Raw genomic sequence first — 13,765 nt, forward strand, 5'->3', positions numbered from 1 at the left:
CTACAGTCTAATTTCTGTCATGTTCAAGGTTCGTTCTTTAATATTTTCATTTCATCCTTTTTTCCTTTGAACATTCATAACTGATGTATATTTCACTTTCATTCAGAAGTCAGAGTGGCAAGGTAATAAAAAGACCATAGTCTGCAGTCAGACAGACCTAATCCCTCTGATTAATTCCAGCTGATTAATTCTAGACTTGGCTTCCTCATCTGCAAAATGGGGTAATAACCACTGATCAAGCAAAATTTAAAGCTGCAATGAAATTATATGTTTAATAGCCCTAGTAGTGTAGCTGACACACAGTAGGAATTCCATCCAATCTCCAACCTCACTGTATTTTTATGAATCCTTCTTTATGTTAGTTAGATTGTTTTAATCTGCTTATCTAGATATCAACATTACATAGTATACTATGTATTTTTTTCTTTGCCAATTTCCAAGAAGATAAGAATAGAAAGGTACTTCCTCAACTTAATAAAAGACATCTATGAAAAACTCACAGTTAACATCATAGTTAATGGTAAAAGAGAACTCAGAACATGTTGTTATGAATCCTTTTGTTCTATCTTTTCAATGACTTTAATAGCCAGAGACAGAGTTGGGCTTGGTGGTTCATGCTTATAATCCCAGCACTAGGATGGCTAAGGCAGGAGGACCGTGGGTCTGAGGCCAGCCCAGGCTGCATAGCAAGGTAAAGGCCAACCTAAGCTACATAGTTTGAGACCCATCTCAAAGAAAGCAACCAAACAAAAAAATAGCCAGGACCAACAAGGGTGGGATTCGGCCTTGGTGAAAAACAAAACAGAACAGCAAAGGTGGGTATGTTGTGATATGCATCATGAGCAGGTTACCTTTCCCTTCCAGACCTGTGGGTTGATGGAAGGTGCTATAATCTGTCCTGCCTTTCCTCACTCATTGCCCTTGTAGTAAGATATGGGCACAAACTTTGCCATATCTTTTTTTGGCTTCTTCACAGACCCTGACATAAACCTTAAGAAAGGGAGGAAAAGGAATATCATGTATTTGGTCTGAGAGAGTAGGCACTAAATAAATACCATTGGTTGAATGAAAATGTTTCACAAATGTAAAGGCCTCATACAAATATATGGTCTCTACCTGAATTTTACCTTTTCTCCAAACTAGGAATATCTTTTTCCATCAAAAATCAATTTTGGTACTGTAAAAAAAATGAAAAGGCAACATAACAGTCTTCAGTTCTTAGAAGGATAAAGACAGACACAGAGTTCATCAGTTAAGAGCAGTAAGGGGGATGCAGAATGGGGGGGTAGACTGAAGAAAGAAAGAAATAACCACTATCATACCTCTCAAAAGACAAGAAAAAAAATGAACTTCCCATTAACACATTTCAGAAAGCACTTTCCTCCTACCCTGAAGCTGATGAGTTACATTTTTAGATAATGTGTGGAAATTTCAATTTGACATTACCTTCCTGCTTAGTTCCTACACTCAATCAACCAGGCCATTCTACAGAGAAGGGGGGAGTATGCATGTGTGTGTGTGTGTGTGTGTGTGTGTGTGTGTGTGTGTGTGTGTTAAGGGAAAGAGTGGAGGCTGGGTGAACAGGGAATTGGTCTTATGAACCAAATAGTCAGCTAAAGCACAGAAATAGAAAATCCTTAAAATACCCAACCCTGATTCACATCCTAGGTAAAAATCCTTTGAGACATCTCTCCAGGGATATGAGAATACTTTCCTATGGTTATCCAAGTTCGGAAGCAGGTCAGAACCATCAGATTTGGAAGGAAAGATAAAAGGGAAGACAGCCAGGAGGCAAATGGAAAGTATACCTGGTCTATAATCCTGACTATTACTATCCTGGGAAAAACTTGTGTCAAAAGATGCATAATGTACCTGCACAAACCCTAAACCCCACAGCTCCACTCAACTCCCAAGTCCTAATTAGAAAGGATGGAAGGTCTCTGATTGCCCTTGATGGGTATGTAAGAGGCACATGATTACATGGTTTATTGTCTGCACTTAATGTTCTAACATTCTTCAAGTTCCCCTTAATAAGGCAGACCCCTATTCTACTATTTTGTAACTGCTGAATTTTCTCCACACCTAAAAGTTTTTAATTCACTTCCCCTACCAGTAACCAACCCCCTTCCTAAGTCAACAAGTCAAAACTCTTTTATTCATTGTGAAATATGTGTAACTGTGAGGAGGTGATAAACAAAATGACAGATGCAAATATGCCTGATTTTCCTCTGAATTCAGGAGACATATCACTGCACCAGCACATTTTCCAAATCAGAGCAAAATATGCTTTTACATGTTACTATTTCTTCTATTCTTTCTATTACTAACAAATACATGTCTAATATATAAGAAAGAAAAGTTCATTTGGCTAATTGATATCTTGGGATTTTCTTGGATATGCTTAATCTTGGCTAGGTTTTAACTATGCTTAAATCTAGCAGCTTCCATTCCAATACTGTGCTTGTAAAATAAAGAAAAGGTGAACATAGTGAAGGATATTTCAAGAAAGGAGAAAACTAGAAGCTAAAACCACTCCAAGCCTAGTCTTCCTTGTAATCAGTGATCTGTTTAATTAAAAATTTATTGTTTTAGCATTCTATTTTCTAAAACAAAAGATTTTGAGCTCTATGTTTTCCCTGTACTAAAAGTTTCATTCCCTTGGAATAGAATCTGAATATTAAGCTGAGAGAAGTCAGCTTAATATTTTTGGTGAAACTGCTATATATATAAAGAATACATCATACAATTCTCAATTGGTGAGACAGTGCTGGGTTCAAGACCTTCCTCCCACACTTGTAAGCTAAGTCACCTTGTGCAAGTCACTCAGTTGCTCCTATATTCAAATTTCTCCTGATCTCAGCACAATGCTTAGCATACTATAAGTGCTCATTAACACTGACTATTTTTATGATTCTTTAAGAAATCCCGATTCACAATTTAAAAGAGCTACTATATTTACGACATTTAATGTAGTGTCCAGAACACACATTAAGGCACACAAAACATACAAAAGTTTCTATTATTACTCTTATTTGTCTTTGCTAGATTCTATAAAAATTATGCTAATTAACTCATCTTATGACTGACTTCATATTTCAAGAGTGAATTCAAAGCATTTTTATATTAGGATTTTTCATCATTTATGGTTGTCTCAGAAGTACAACCAAATTCCCATAGTGCTCTTTTCAGTTCAGTTCCCTGAAAGTGTAGAGGTAACATAAAACAACTCACAACCGTCACCCTCCTGTCCTTCTTCCATCCAGCAGACTGTACTGTACACTGTGTCAACTCTCCTAGCCTGGAAGCTTTAATAGACACTCATCACTGTTGTGGTCCATGTTCCACATCTCACCAAGTGAGAGACACACAGGACGATTAGCACTTTTACAAATCTGAGAAAGAACAGAAGCTACCCCATGTCACCACATCAAAACTGAGTTGGTTTCTTTTTTAATTAGAGATGCAGATCCAGATACAAAAGTGGTGGCAAAGTACTCATGCTAACGTCCAGAGTGGTGGGTTTTTGTGTTTTTTTCTCCTTGTTTTCCTTTTTCTACTAAATGATGATATTAATTAAGCCAAAGACATATTATAAAGGGAAGAAAATGAAGAGATGGATTAGAAGTAGTGTTTAGGAAATGTCTTTGTCCATTGAAGTGTAACTCTAAGCAACATTTTAATTTGGGCATACTTAACTTCATCTGGCAATGCTGCTTCATATAGATCACTACTTTGAAGGAGGCACATTCCAGCTCTGTTTCCTTTGTCCAAAGCACAGAGGAATAAAAAATGCTTTTGTTCTTCAGCAGGAATTTTAGCTCTATTCCTTTGTCTTTCCTCTATCTAAATCTTAACCCCATCTTTCTAACCTTTTGCAATAGCTCCACAGATGCTACATTTCCCAACCACCCACGGCTCTCACGCCTGTCCATATACTGGTCTCTTGATATATTCAGTTGTGTTATCAACTCAAATCTCCCTTTAGAGCTCTCACTTGACCAAAATGGACAGAAAGCTATTCTTAAAAAACTACACTGAACAGGCACATGGAGAGTGACACCAAGTAAAAATGAGTTTCTTTTTTTTTTTTTATCACTGTGATATAAGTAATCACATAATGTGAATAGGCAGATCAAAACTGTTTATTGTCTTACACTGATTTTATTCTTTCTAGGAACTTTTCTCTGTCACTTCCCCCCTTTCTTTATTCCTTTTGGGGTGTGGTGGCAACAAGATAGACATTTATATAAAGGCAATTTAGCATTCCAGCTCAGCTGGTTTCAAAACATACCCTGAACCACCTAATCACGTCCTGGCTAAGTCATATGTTTCTTCCCCTAAAACACTAATGATACAGAAGTTTGGATTCAGTAAGGCAATCTCGTTGCTTACAAAACAAAAACAAAACGCAACAGGACAAGCAAAAATGGGAACCTATATCAATTCTCTGAAGTCCATGGGAACAATATAATTTCTACTAAGGGTTTAATGCTCTTTGCCTGAGTTTTTAGGTTGCAAGAATCCTATGGGCCACATGCCATTTCTCTCTTTCTAGCAGCAGAACCTGCAGGTGGATGAGGGAGAAAACCAAAGGACTTCACTTCTAATGCCATTGTGTGCCCATGGCTGCACACAGAAGCAACCTGGGATATGTGTTTTCTCTACTAGGCAGCCAGATTATTCTGATAAGCATCTTTTCCCAAATGGAAAATGAAAATTGAATGTCTCTGAGAAAATATTACTTAATAAGTAGAGAGATGTCCAAAAGCACTATAAGGGAATCTTAAACCTGGCACTTTCAGTAAATTTGCCTGTACCTGGAAGGAAGCTGCGGGTTGAGTTATGTCTCAATGGATGACAAATATTGTTATCTTTGCTTCCCTTTATACACAGGAGTCTCGCGTAAAGCCATGTGCATTAGGTAGACTCTCCAGAGGGCAGCCAGCAACCTCTACTCAGAGGAATGTGGTGTTGCTTTGAGTTTTAGGGAGAAGATTAAGTAGGAGTCTTCACCTTGTATGTGCTTCTGAATAAAATCATGGTTTTGAAAACTAGGGGTGACCCCTAAACTCCACAACCTGCTAATAACTGTTGCCTGTGAAGGTTACTTAGGCTTGATTAATTTCAGTTTCCTCATCTAAGAAAATGGATACTGTTCTCTGTGGTGAATGAAACAACAAGCACAACTAGCACAGAGCAAGTGCTTGCTAAATGGTGGTAATTATGTACCACATCACTTAAATCCATGCTCAGATTTCTTCTATGTATTCTCAAATGGAGTTCATCAACAACCTGCAGCCAGCGGGTGAGTCCAGCCTGCTGGCAACACAATCAACAGAGTCACTTCCTCTTAAGGGATCCGAACTTTGCAGAAGCTAGACCCATTATACTCTCTTAAGGGAGTGGTTTGGGGCTGGAAAATCTTAATCTTGAATTCTTATCTCTTTGTCACCTCCCACACCCCCAATCCTCCCACTGGATATTTAGAACTTCTTGTAAACTTCACAAGATCGAAATTCATTGAGATCTGTGGGAGGTGTTGGAGGAAAAGGGGGGAATGGGATGTTAAAAATCAGGGCAGCAAAAATACCTATGATGTCATTTACCCTGACTTCTGAACCACCAGCTGCAGGCTTTCCACTTGCCTGGTGTGATACCTCACCTTTCTCAGCCTGTGTTATGACTTAACCCCTCAATCAGACTTCAGAGGGTGTTCGTTAGTGCGATTCCCACTCCTTCCCCACCTCCCCACAACCGTCTCTCCCTCCTTCTCTGACTTTGAGTGCAGCCAATTAAACCTGAACAACGGGTGGATGGAGGAAATACTCTGCATCTATGGAATGGTACAGCAGGGACCAGTTTCACTGTTAATTTAAAATGCAAGAATTAATTAGGTAGTGTAAATGAAGAATTTAATAAGCACTCTTTACAACCACAAGTTCTACTTTTATTAAACACTGCTATCAATGAGGGCAAATATCTCTAGTCTTTCTATATTTCCCTGGCTCATTCCCATAAGTTCTCTCCAAATAAATTTTTTTGCCTGAATTAAAAAAATGCATAATTATAAATTTATGCCTGAATTGTATTTCTGCCTTCATCTCATAAACTTCTTCTTTAAGCTCAGATGTTACTGTATATCTCTGCTTGTGCTGGAGAGGGTACTAAACAAACCAAAGTTGACAATTTTGGTTTTGTATACCAAATTAAAGGCTGTCTTCGAAGCTGTCACTCCTATTCAAATCTACTCGGTGAACTACCAAATTAACATTCTTTCAGTAAAGGAATCTGCTTGTTTAAACATGTGTCTTTAGAAAACAAGGAACAACACCATGAATCAGTATTTCTTAAAAATCTCACTACCATTCTAAGAGAATACTTCTGAAAAGGTGATTAATAACATTCACTAACATAGCTGGCAGAATCCCTATTTAGAAGGTGAGACTAAACCCAGAATACATTTCCTATATAGGAGTGGGAGGAAGAACCATACTGTTGGCTGGTTTTAATTTGAGCTGAATTATCACCCCATTATAACAAAATTATTCAGGAATCTAAACATTGGCTCTCTGAAAGTATGGGCAATTCCGTTAAAGGATAGATGATTCAGTACTCTGGGATAAAATCATTAATGCCTGTCCCTATTTGGAGACCTTTATATAATTTTTCTGTCCTGGCCACTCTCCTTGAAACATGTTAGATGTACGTACAAAAATAACAAACTCCAGTTACTGAGAGATTCCTACCCAACTGGGCTGGGTGCAATACAGCTTATCTCTCATTTCACCCTAACAACACACCCTTTAGGATAAATATTATTTTCCAATTTTAAAGATGAGGAAATTGTGTTTGGAGGCTTATGTGACTACATTGTAGAGCAGTGTATTTTAGTTTTATGATTTTGCAAAGTATTTAACTTATAATTTACATATGAATTATGAGACTTAGAGAATGCATATATTTATATACATACATACACATTTTGGTCTCTGATTTAAAGTCAAAATAATGTATCTCCCTATTTTAATCATAGAGTTTCTTTTTCACAGATATAGGCCAGTCGTTTGTCAATTAAACCGTCCAGGGAAAGGGAAACCAAAGTCAACATTCTTTACTTATGAGCACTCAAATTTGATGTGAACGATTTCAGGAATGGAGTATCAGAGACAGCCAGCAGCCTTATTATGTGGCCCAACATTTTTCTAAGAAATATTCTCCCTTCCAATAAGCTCACAGGGAAATTTCCCTCTATAGAATTACTGTATCATTATCAGGCAACTATTAGGTCTTTAATGAACAGTTGCCAATTAGGAAACAATTAGAAGGTAAAAATCTTGAATATGTTGTATAGGGCATTGGCTCACTTTCAAGTAAAAAGTCCCTAACTTCTCAAAGAGTACCTTCAACACAAAGAAAATGAAACACCTCAAAGGCAGATCTTCATTAAGCATCTCCCTTCAATTGCAAAGTTGTTGTATTCTACAATAATCTACTATGTTTAGGGCATGTTTCTCCAATGAGTCATTGTGCCACATTCCACGAGTCCACCTGGGCTCCCTTTCAAACACTTGTCAAAACATGAGGAAGAATACTGGACACATACAAACCAGTGTTTGAGAGGAGAAGAAATGAATAAGAATTGGCATGGAGTATAGGGAGGGCAGAGGGAAGAACTGGGAACGTACAAGCAATAGGCACTGTGGCTGATTAAGAATGAATGAGGATAAAAATCAAAGCATCATTTCACATTAAGGTGAAGAACCTTGGAAATATTCATCTGCTTCCCAGTCCTCCCAGCTGTACTATGGCTTTATATGGTGCACACACATAGGTAATGTGAGTTTATGACTGTGTATCCATGCCATCCTTACATGATAGATACAAAATGAAGACATTCAGACACACCATCATGCATCTACATTTCAACTAAGTCTGCACATCCAATGGAACACTGTGAATCCCAAGACTGGAATACTGAAGAAGAGCATACCTGTAATTTTGTCTCTCACGAGTTTGCAGGATTCTATTTCACCAATGCTCCCAAAAAGACTCCTGAATTCCTCTTGGGTCATATTTTGGGGTAAATAGTTGACGATGAGGTTGGTTTTGCTATCATCTGTGGCTGCCCCTGTCTGCATGGGAGAAGGACAGTTTCTGTTGTTGCTGGAGGGTCCATTGCTTGTATTGGATGTTGGGCCATTTGACACCTGAGGCTCCATGGTGCTAATTATCTAAATAAAAAAATATAAAAAGAAGTCTTTTGAAATCTCAAAGACACAATGAATGTATCTTTTAATATTTTATTTTTTAAAGAAAGAGAACAAGATGAAGCAAGATGGAGTAAAAGAGACTAGGTTGTGAACACAGCCAATTTAGAAGCATGTTTTTAACCAAAATGTTAAACTCCCCTTGCTATTTTTAGGCCAGCCTGTAGATTTTGAACACAGACTAGAATGCAGTGGGAACTCTCCCATTATTTTGTTAATGAAAAGCTAATTCCTGTTTTCATTACACAATCACTCTCAGAAATGTATACTTAAGCCACACCAAATTATAATTAAAATGTAAAGTAATAATCATGATTAAAATTATAGTTCCATTAAAGCTGAAAAAGCTAAATATAGAGGGCTACAATCACATGATCAAATACAGTACCTGTTTATTAACTATCTCATAAAGTAAAATGACATTAAATTAAGTGGGACTGTTCCATATGAGAAGTGTTTAGATTTTCACCAATGCTTAAACACTGATCAAACTTCCAACTTCATAAGTACATTTTTGGGAGCTGCAAAAGTCATCTCATACTTTTATTTTTTTATCCAGCCATTCTGTTACTGTTTTTCCCAGACCTCTAATAAAACAAAAAAATATGAAGAAAAAGGTTTTCTAGGTTTCTACCTTAGGTCCAGTACAGCTGGAGGCTGTCTTCTTGGACACTATTCAAAAAGGATTTTCTCTGGATTTAAATTATTTAATTAACCAAAGATTTTCTCAGATGTGTGAACTGTCCCAGGCAGCATGCAGAGAAATTAAAAAAAAAAAAAGTGATTTTCTATCCTCAAGAGCATAAATCTAAAGAGGACCCAGATGGTGAAGAGTTGGTGGTAGAACAACAGGCATGTAAGAAGAGGAACAATTACTTCTGTCTACAGGACAAAGGGATTCAGGGAAAGTAGTGAGGACATGATACTAGAGTAAGATTTTAGAAGGAAAATCAGTGTTTAAGCATCATGAAGTCAGGTCACAAAGATACCTTATATGGGCTGACAAAACTGGAAAGTAAGAAAATCAAAGAGCTTGAGGTCACTTAAGGGAATAAAATCTAGTTAATTCGCTAATGTTTGAGATGAGGTCCAGAGATACCCAGTGACTTTGTTATTGCAGGAAAGTGAAGCAGAGTCTGGGCCTACACACAGGTTTCTTGGCCCCAGATGCAGCCCATCAGTCTCCCTTTTCCATTCTGTCTTGTTACTGTTCCCTAGTTGTCCAACATGACATGGCTTCCATCTCTTCTCAAACTATCATCAACTCCTTGGAAATAGATCCATGCTGTCCCACTCATTAGCTGTGGTGTCTGGCAAGAATTTAAACTCCAGGAGCCTCAATTTTCTTCATTAGAAAAGTGGGAATAATGCCACCCGCCTTGCAAAATGGTGAGATGGATCAGTGACATGACATATGTACAGGGGCTGAACAGTGGTGAAACATAACCACAATCACTGATATTTGTCACCTTCTATGATTTTTCTTACCTACTCCTCTGATAATAATTTTAGCTTCCATATTATTACCATTTGGTTGCTAAGAGAACTTTTTGATGGTAAGCATTTTCATTGAATATAACATGCATGTAGTAAAGTATATAAATCTTAAAGCTACAATTCAAAGTGAACACCCGAGTAACCGCTTTTCAAAACACAACACACAACATGACTAGCACCACAGAAATCTCCCCCTTGTCCTCTCACCTGTCATTTAAATCACCCTGCCCCACCAAAGTAGCCAATATTCTGACTTCTAACCCATAAATTTGCTTTATCTATTTTTGAACTTTATATATACAGAATTACACCATATGTACTCTTTGGTGCCTTTTAACAGCTATGAAGTGTAATCTATGTTGTTATATGTAATAATATGTTGTTCTCCACTGCTATAGAGAATTTCATTGTATAGAAGTACAGCATTTTATTTCATGGCGAACATCTCTTTTTTTCTAGTTTTGAACTATTATAGCTATTGCTGCTATGAGCATTATGTGTGTGTTTTGATACATACACGCATCTTGGCATCTTCCTAGGATTCTAGTGGTTGGGTCACAGGGTATATGTATGTTCAGCTTAAGCAGATACTGTCAACAGTTTTTCAAAATGGTTGTACCAATTTAAACTCCCACCAGCAGAGAATGAAAGTTGCAGCTGGTCCATATTCTCATCAATGTTGGGTTTTGTTTGTGCTTATTTTTTCATCGGCAGCAGAGTGATATGGGGGACAGTTTTTGAGTCAGGACAGCATCTACCTTAGAATTCCAGTTCTACCACTTATTAGCTATATGATCTCAGGCAGGTTGCTTCAATACTCTCAGCTTCACTGTCTTCTTTTGCAAAACTAGAATAAAGCTTGACATATAGTATTATCTTCAGGATGAGAGCACATGTATATGAAGTGTCCAGAAGATGGAGTGCCTAGAGGTGTCATACTATTTTCCTCATCGTACCCCACACAGGTGAGTGTTACTCTGCTTCTTCTTTTGATGGTCACACAAGGAAAATGAAACCAAAAGAAAAACTTGAAGTCTTGAGAAGAGCCAGGGAAATAAAGCAGATTGAGGAAGGTGGGGCATGTCCAAGGTTCTTTACCGTGATGTAAGTAACTTAAGTGGTTCCACTTTTCACATCACCAGCACTTTCTTCTTGGCTTCAGGTCAAACTGTAGGATTCCAGATGGCTGGTCCAGACAACAAGGAGAAAGCAGAAAGCTTATGAGAAGAATCTTAAATCAATCTCTCCTCAGGATTGATAGAAACTATACTCAGAAGGTCTATTCAGCTGCTCTGCTCTGCTCTGAAGGCAAAGGTCCAGGAAAAGAATGGGGGAGGGGGCATGCTAATGGAGATGAAGTTCCAGTGCATCAGCACAACTCTTGGCTGGGATGCAGGTTCCTGCTGGGCCAAGCCCTAGGTCCTCCTGGACCTGTGCTGCACCTCCCTTTGCTGTCCTCTTACTGCTTCTCTGAGTCAGGTGTCCAGACAACAATCACAGGAAGCACTGCCAACTCAGTAAGGAACTTGAAAATCAGAATTTACCCATTTCGGAGGACTGACCATCAGAATCTCTGAGCTGCCTAATCACTGCATTTTGATTTAGTGGCACCCTCCCTCCTAGCCACTCCCCCAACCAAAAAACCTGACCCACAATCTGTACAGCCTCTTTCTTGTTTGCCACATTTCTCATATTTCCTGTCATATAGCTCAATTCCCCACAGATACCTAGAAAATATCCTCTACTGAGGCAATGTTTTTTGTGCTAATGATGGAATATATAGAAGAATGTATGTCACACCTAAGGATGCTGAGATTCTGTGGGACTGAAGCTATTGAAAGTCATCTAACAGGTTCATCTTTTGTTCATTGAATGCTCACTTCAGACATGTGGTAAAAACCAGCCCTTGTCCATGTGAACATTTTACAGCTCTACCTGCTCCAGGTAGGAAGGCCTACAAAGTATCAAGGCTGCAGCAAAATAATTTCATTTCCCCCATCAGTTCTGGATTGCCTTATATCCCATGTGGGTTTCCTAATTTATGTTGACACCTTGAGTACAGCCCTATCTGTAGATTAGACAGCCCCAACTTGGTTCCATCCTTTGAGAAAGAGCATTAGATGCAATGTTTACCATTGAGCTACTTCAACAGACCATACCTATAAATCAGGTCGTGTCACTCTTGTGTAGTGGAGATGAAGCTCTCTCCTGTGCACATACATTGCATAGTTATCCTTTCATGTAGCCACAAAAAAACTCATGAAAATATATGCACCCAGAGTTTTCTCAATAAAAAAATGTACAGTCTGAAAGCTGACAAACGCTCATGAATGCATATATCACAAACATCATGTAATAAGATCCCTCACTGCTCTGAATGACCAGTCTTATGAATTCCAGAACGCAACACATGCTATAAAAAAACAATCAGAAGTTTAAAATTTCAGGATCTAATCTGACATGGAATGAACCAAGAGGATTTAAAAACATAACCTGCAAAATAAGAGAAGCTGCTAAGACATAAAGACACTGAATGCATGAGTCTGAAACTGCAACATTTTAAGGTTGCTAAAGACAGGACACCTGTGTTCTCTACTTGGGAACCAGAGCAGAGGAAGAGGAAGAGAAAATAAATGTTGGTGAAAAACACACCCTCCAATAAGCACAGAGGCTGGCTCAGCAAAATCAGAACACTTGCTTCCTCAGGCTAACGCCTTTGATATTCTAACAGCACTTTTTTTTTTTTGCAAATAAATATATCAGTTACTCAAGTGTGCATATGTACTTCAATGAAACATTCTGTGTGGGTCTCACAGCCAGCTTTGTAGCTGACCAGATTCCAAACTCCAAACTTGCCCTCTTTCCCTTTCCTGAGCAGCAATTAAGAAGAGAATTACAGCTGGCATCCAGGCTAGAGCATTGAGGTGGTTCAGTTGACTGCAAACTCTAATGGCTGCACAAACCGTTACATTAAATCTTCTATGCTCTCGTGATATATTTTAAGAAACATTGTACAGGCAGAAAATTTCAGGGATAAACTATTAGAGCAGTGCACAATTTGAGGCACTCAAATCCTGTCATTGTAAATGTCAATGGTTTGAATAACTAATTACTCACATTCAACACATTAACCTCACCCCTCCCACCTTTTTTCCAAAATATATAACAAAAGCAAGAGGGAAGGGCTCAGACATGCAGCTGCCAGATCATCACCAGGGCTGTTTATCTCTGCAGAGGGCTATATAGAGCACAGGCTGCACCAGCCTCTTTCTCATGGCACTCCTGGGGAGGGAGCCAACTTTCTCTGCCATGGCACTTCCCTCGCCACAATCCAGGTCTTTATGTCCACTCATGGTATCTGTAACTCTTCTTCCTTGATATGCTATGCCATATGCATATACAAAAGGGTTTATTTCCACCATGGCTAGATATGGGTATGTTAGATGAGTACAGATGGAAACCAAATGTGCCAGAAACTGTGCTATGACCTGAGAATATAGTTTATCTCACTGGGTCCACAGTGTGGGTACACAATAGGTATCAGAGGACATTAGGAGCTGAGAACCCAATCCCATAATATTAATGATGAGAAAACTGAGGACCAGAAGAAGAAAATGACTTGCCCAAGGAGTACATGCCCAAGTACATACTGCTCAGTAGAAGTAGACAGCCCTGGAGCCCAGGTCTACAGATTATCTCCCTTGGGTACTCTTGTGTCTTGGATAAAGATTTACTTTTTGGGGAGAAAGTTCTGAGGCATGGCCATATCACAGAAATGCACTTGAACAGATGTGTGGAGACATGTCTACCTTTAAAGCTTTTTATGGTTAGCACTTTGTAGCTTACAAATAATGGCTACTTGAGCTGTGAGATCCATGGTACAGAGATCACATCTCTTTTGTTTATTATAGTATCTATCCACTGCATGTAAAACAGGCCTCACAATCAGTAGCTGTGGATGAAAGATTGTTGAATGAATAAAAGTCCTTGCATGTCTAATA

The 13,765-nt window shown here is 38.5% G+C and overlaps 1 protein-coding gene across 5 annotated transcripts in view; it reads right to left on the minus strand.

The window, feature by feature from the left end:
* Elavl4 (ELAV like RNA binding protein 4) overlaps positions 1–13,765 on the minus strand; it is a 138,405-nt gene that overhangs the window by 40,627 nt on the left and 84,013 nt on the right. For all 5 annotated transcript variants that reach the window (XM_074080178.1, XM_074080177.1, XM_074080179.1 and 2 more), the window contains exon 2: positions 7,991–8,231. In XM_074080178.1, coding sequence (XP_073936279.1) covers positions 7,991–8,231 — 241 coding nt within the window. The remainder of the gene's footprint in view (positions 1–7,990; positions 8,232–13,765) is intronic.

Source organism: Castor canadensis, chromosome 7 (assembly GCF_047511655.1).
Source record: "Castor canadensis chromosome 7, mCasCan1.hap1v2, whole genome shotgun sequence".
NCBI lineage: Eukaryota > Metazoa > Chordata > Mammalia > Rodentia > Castoridae > Castor > Castor canadensis.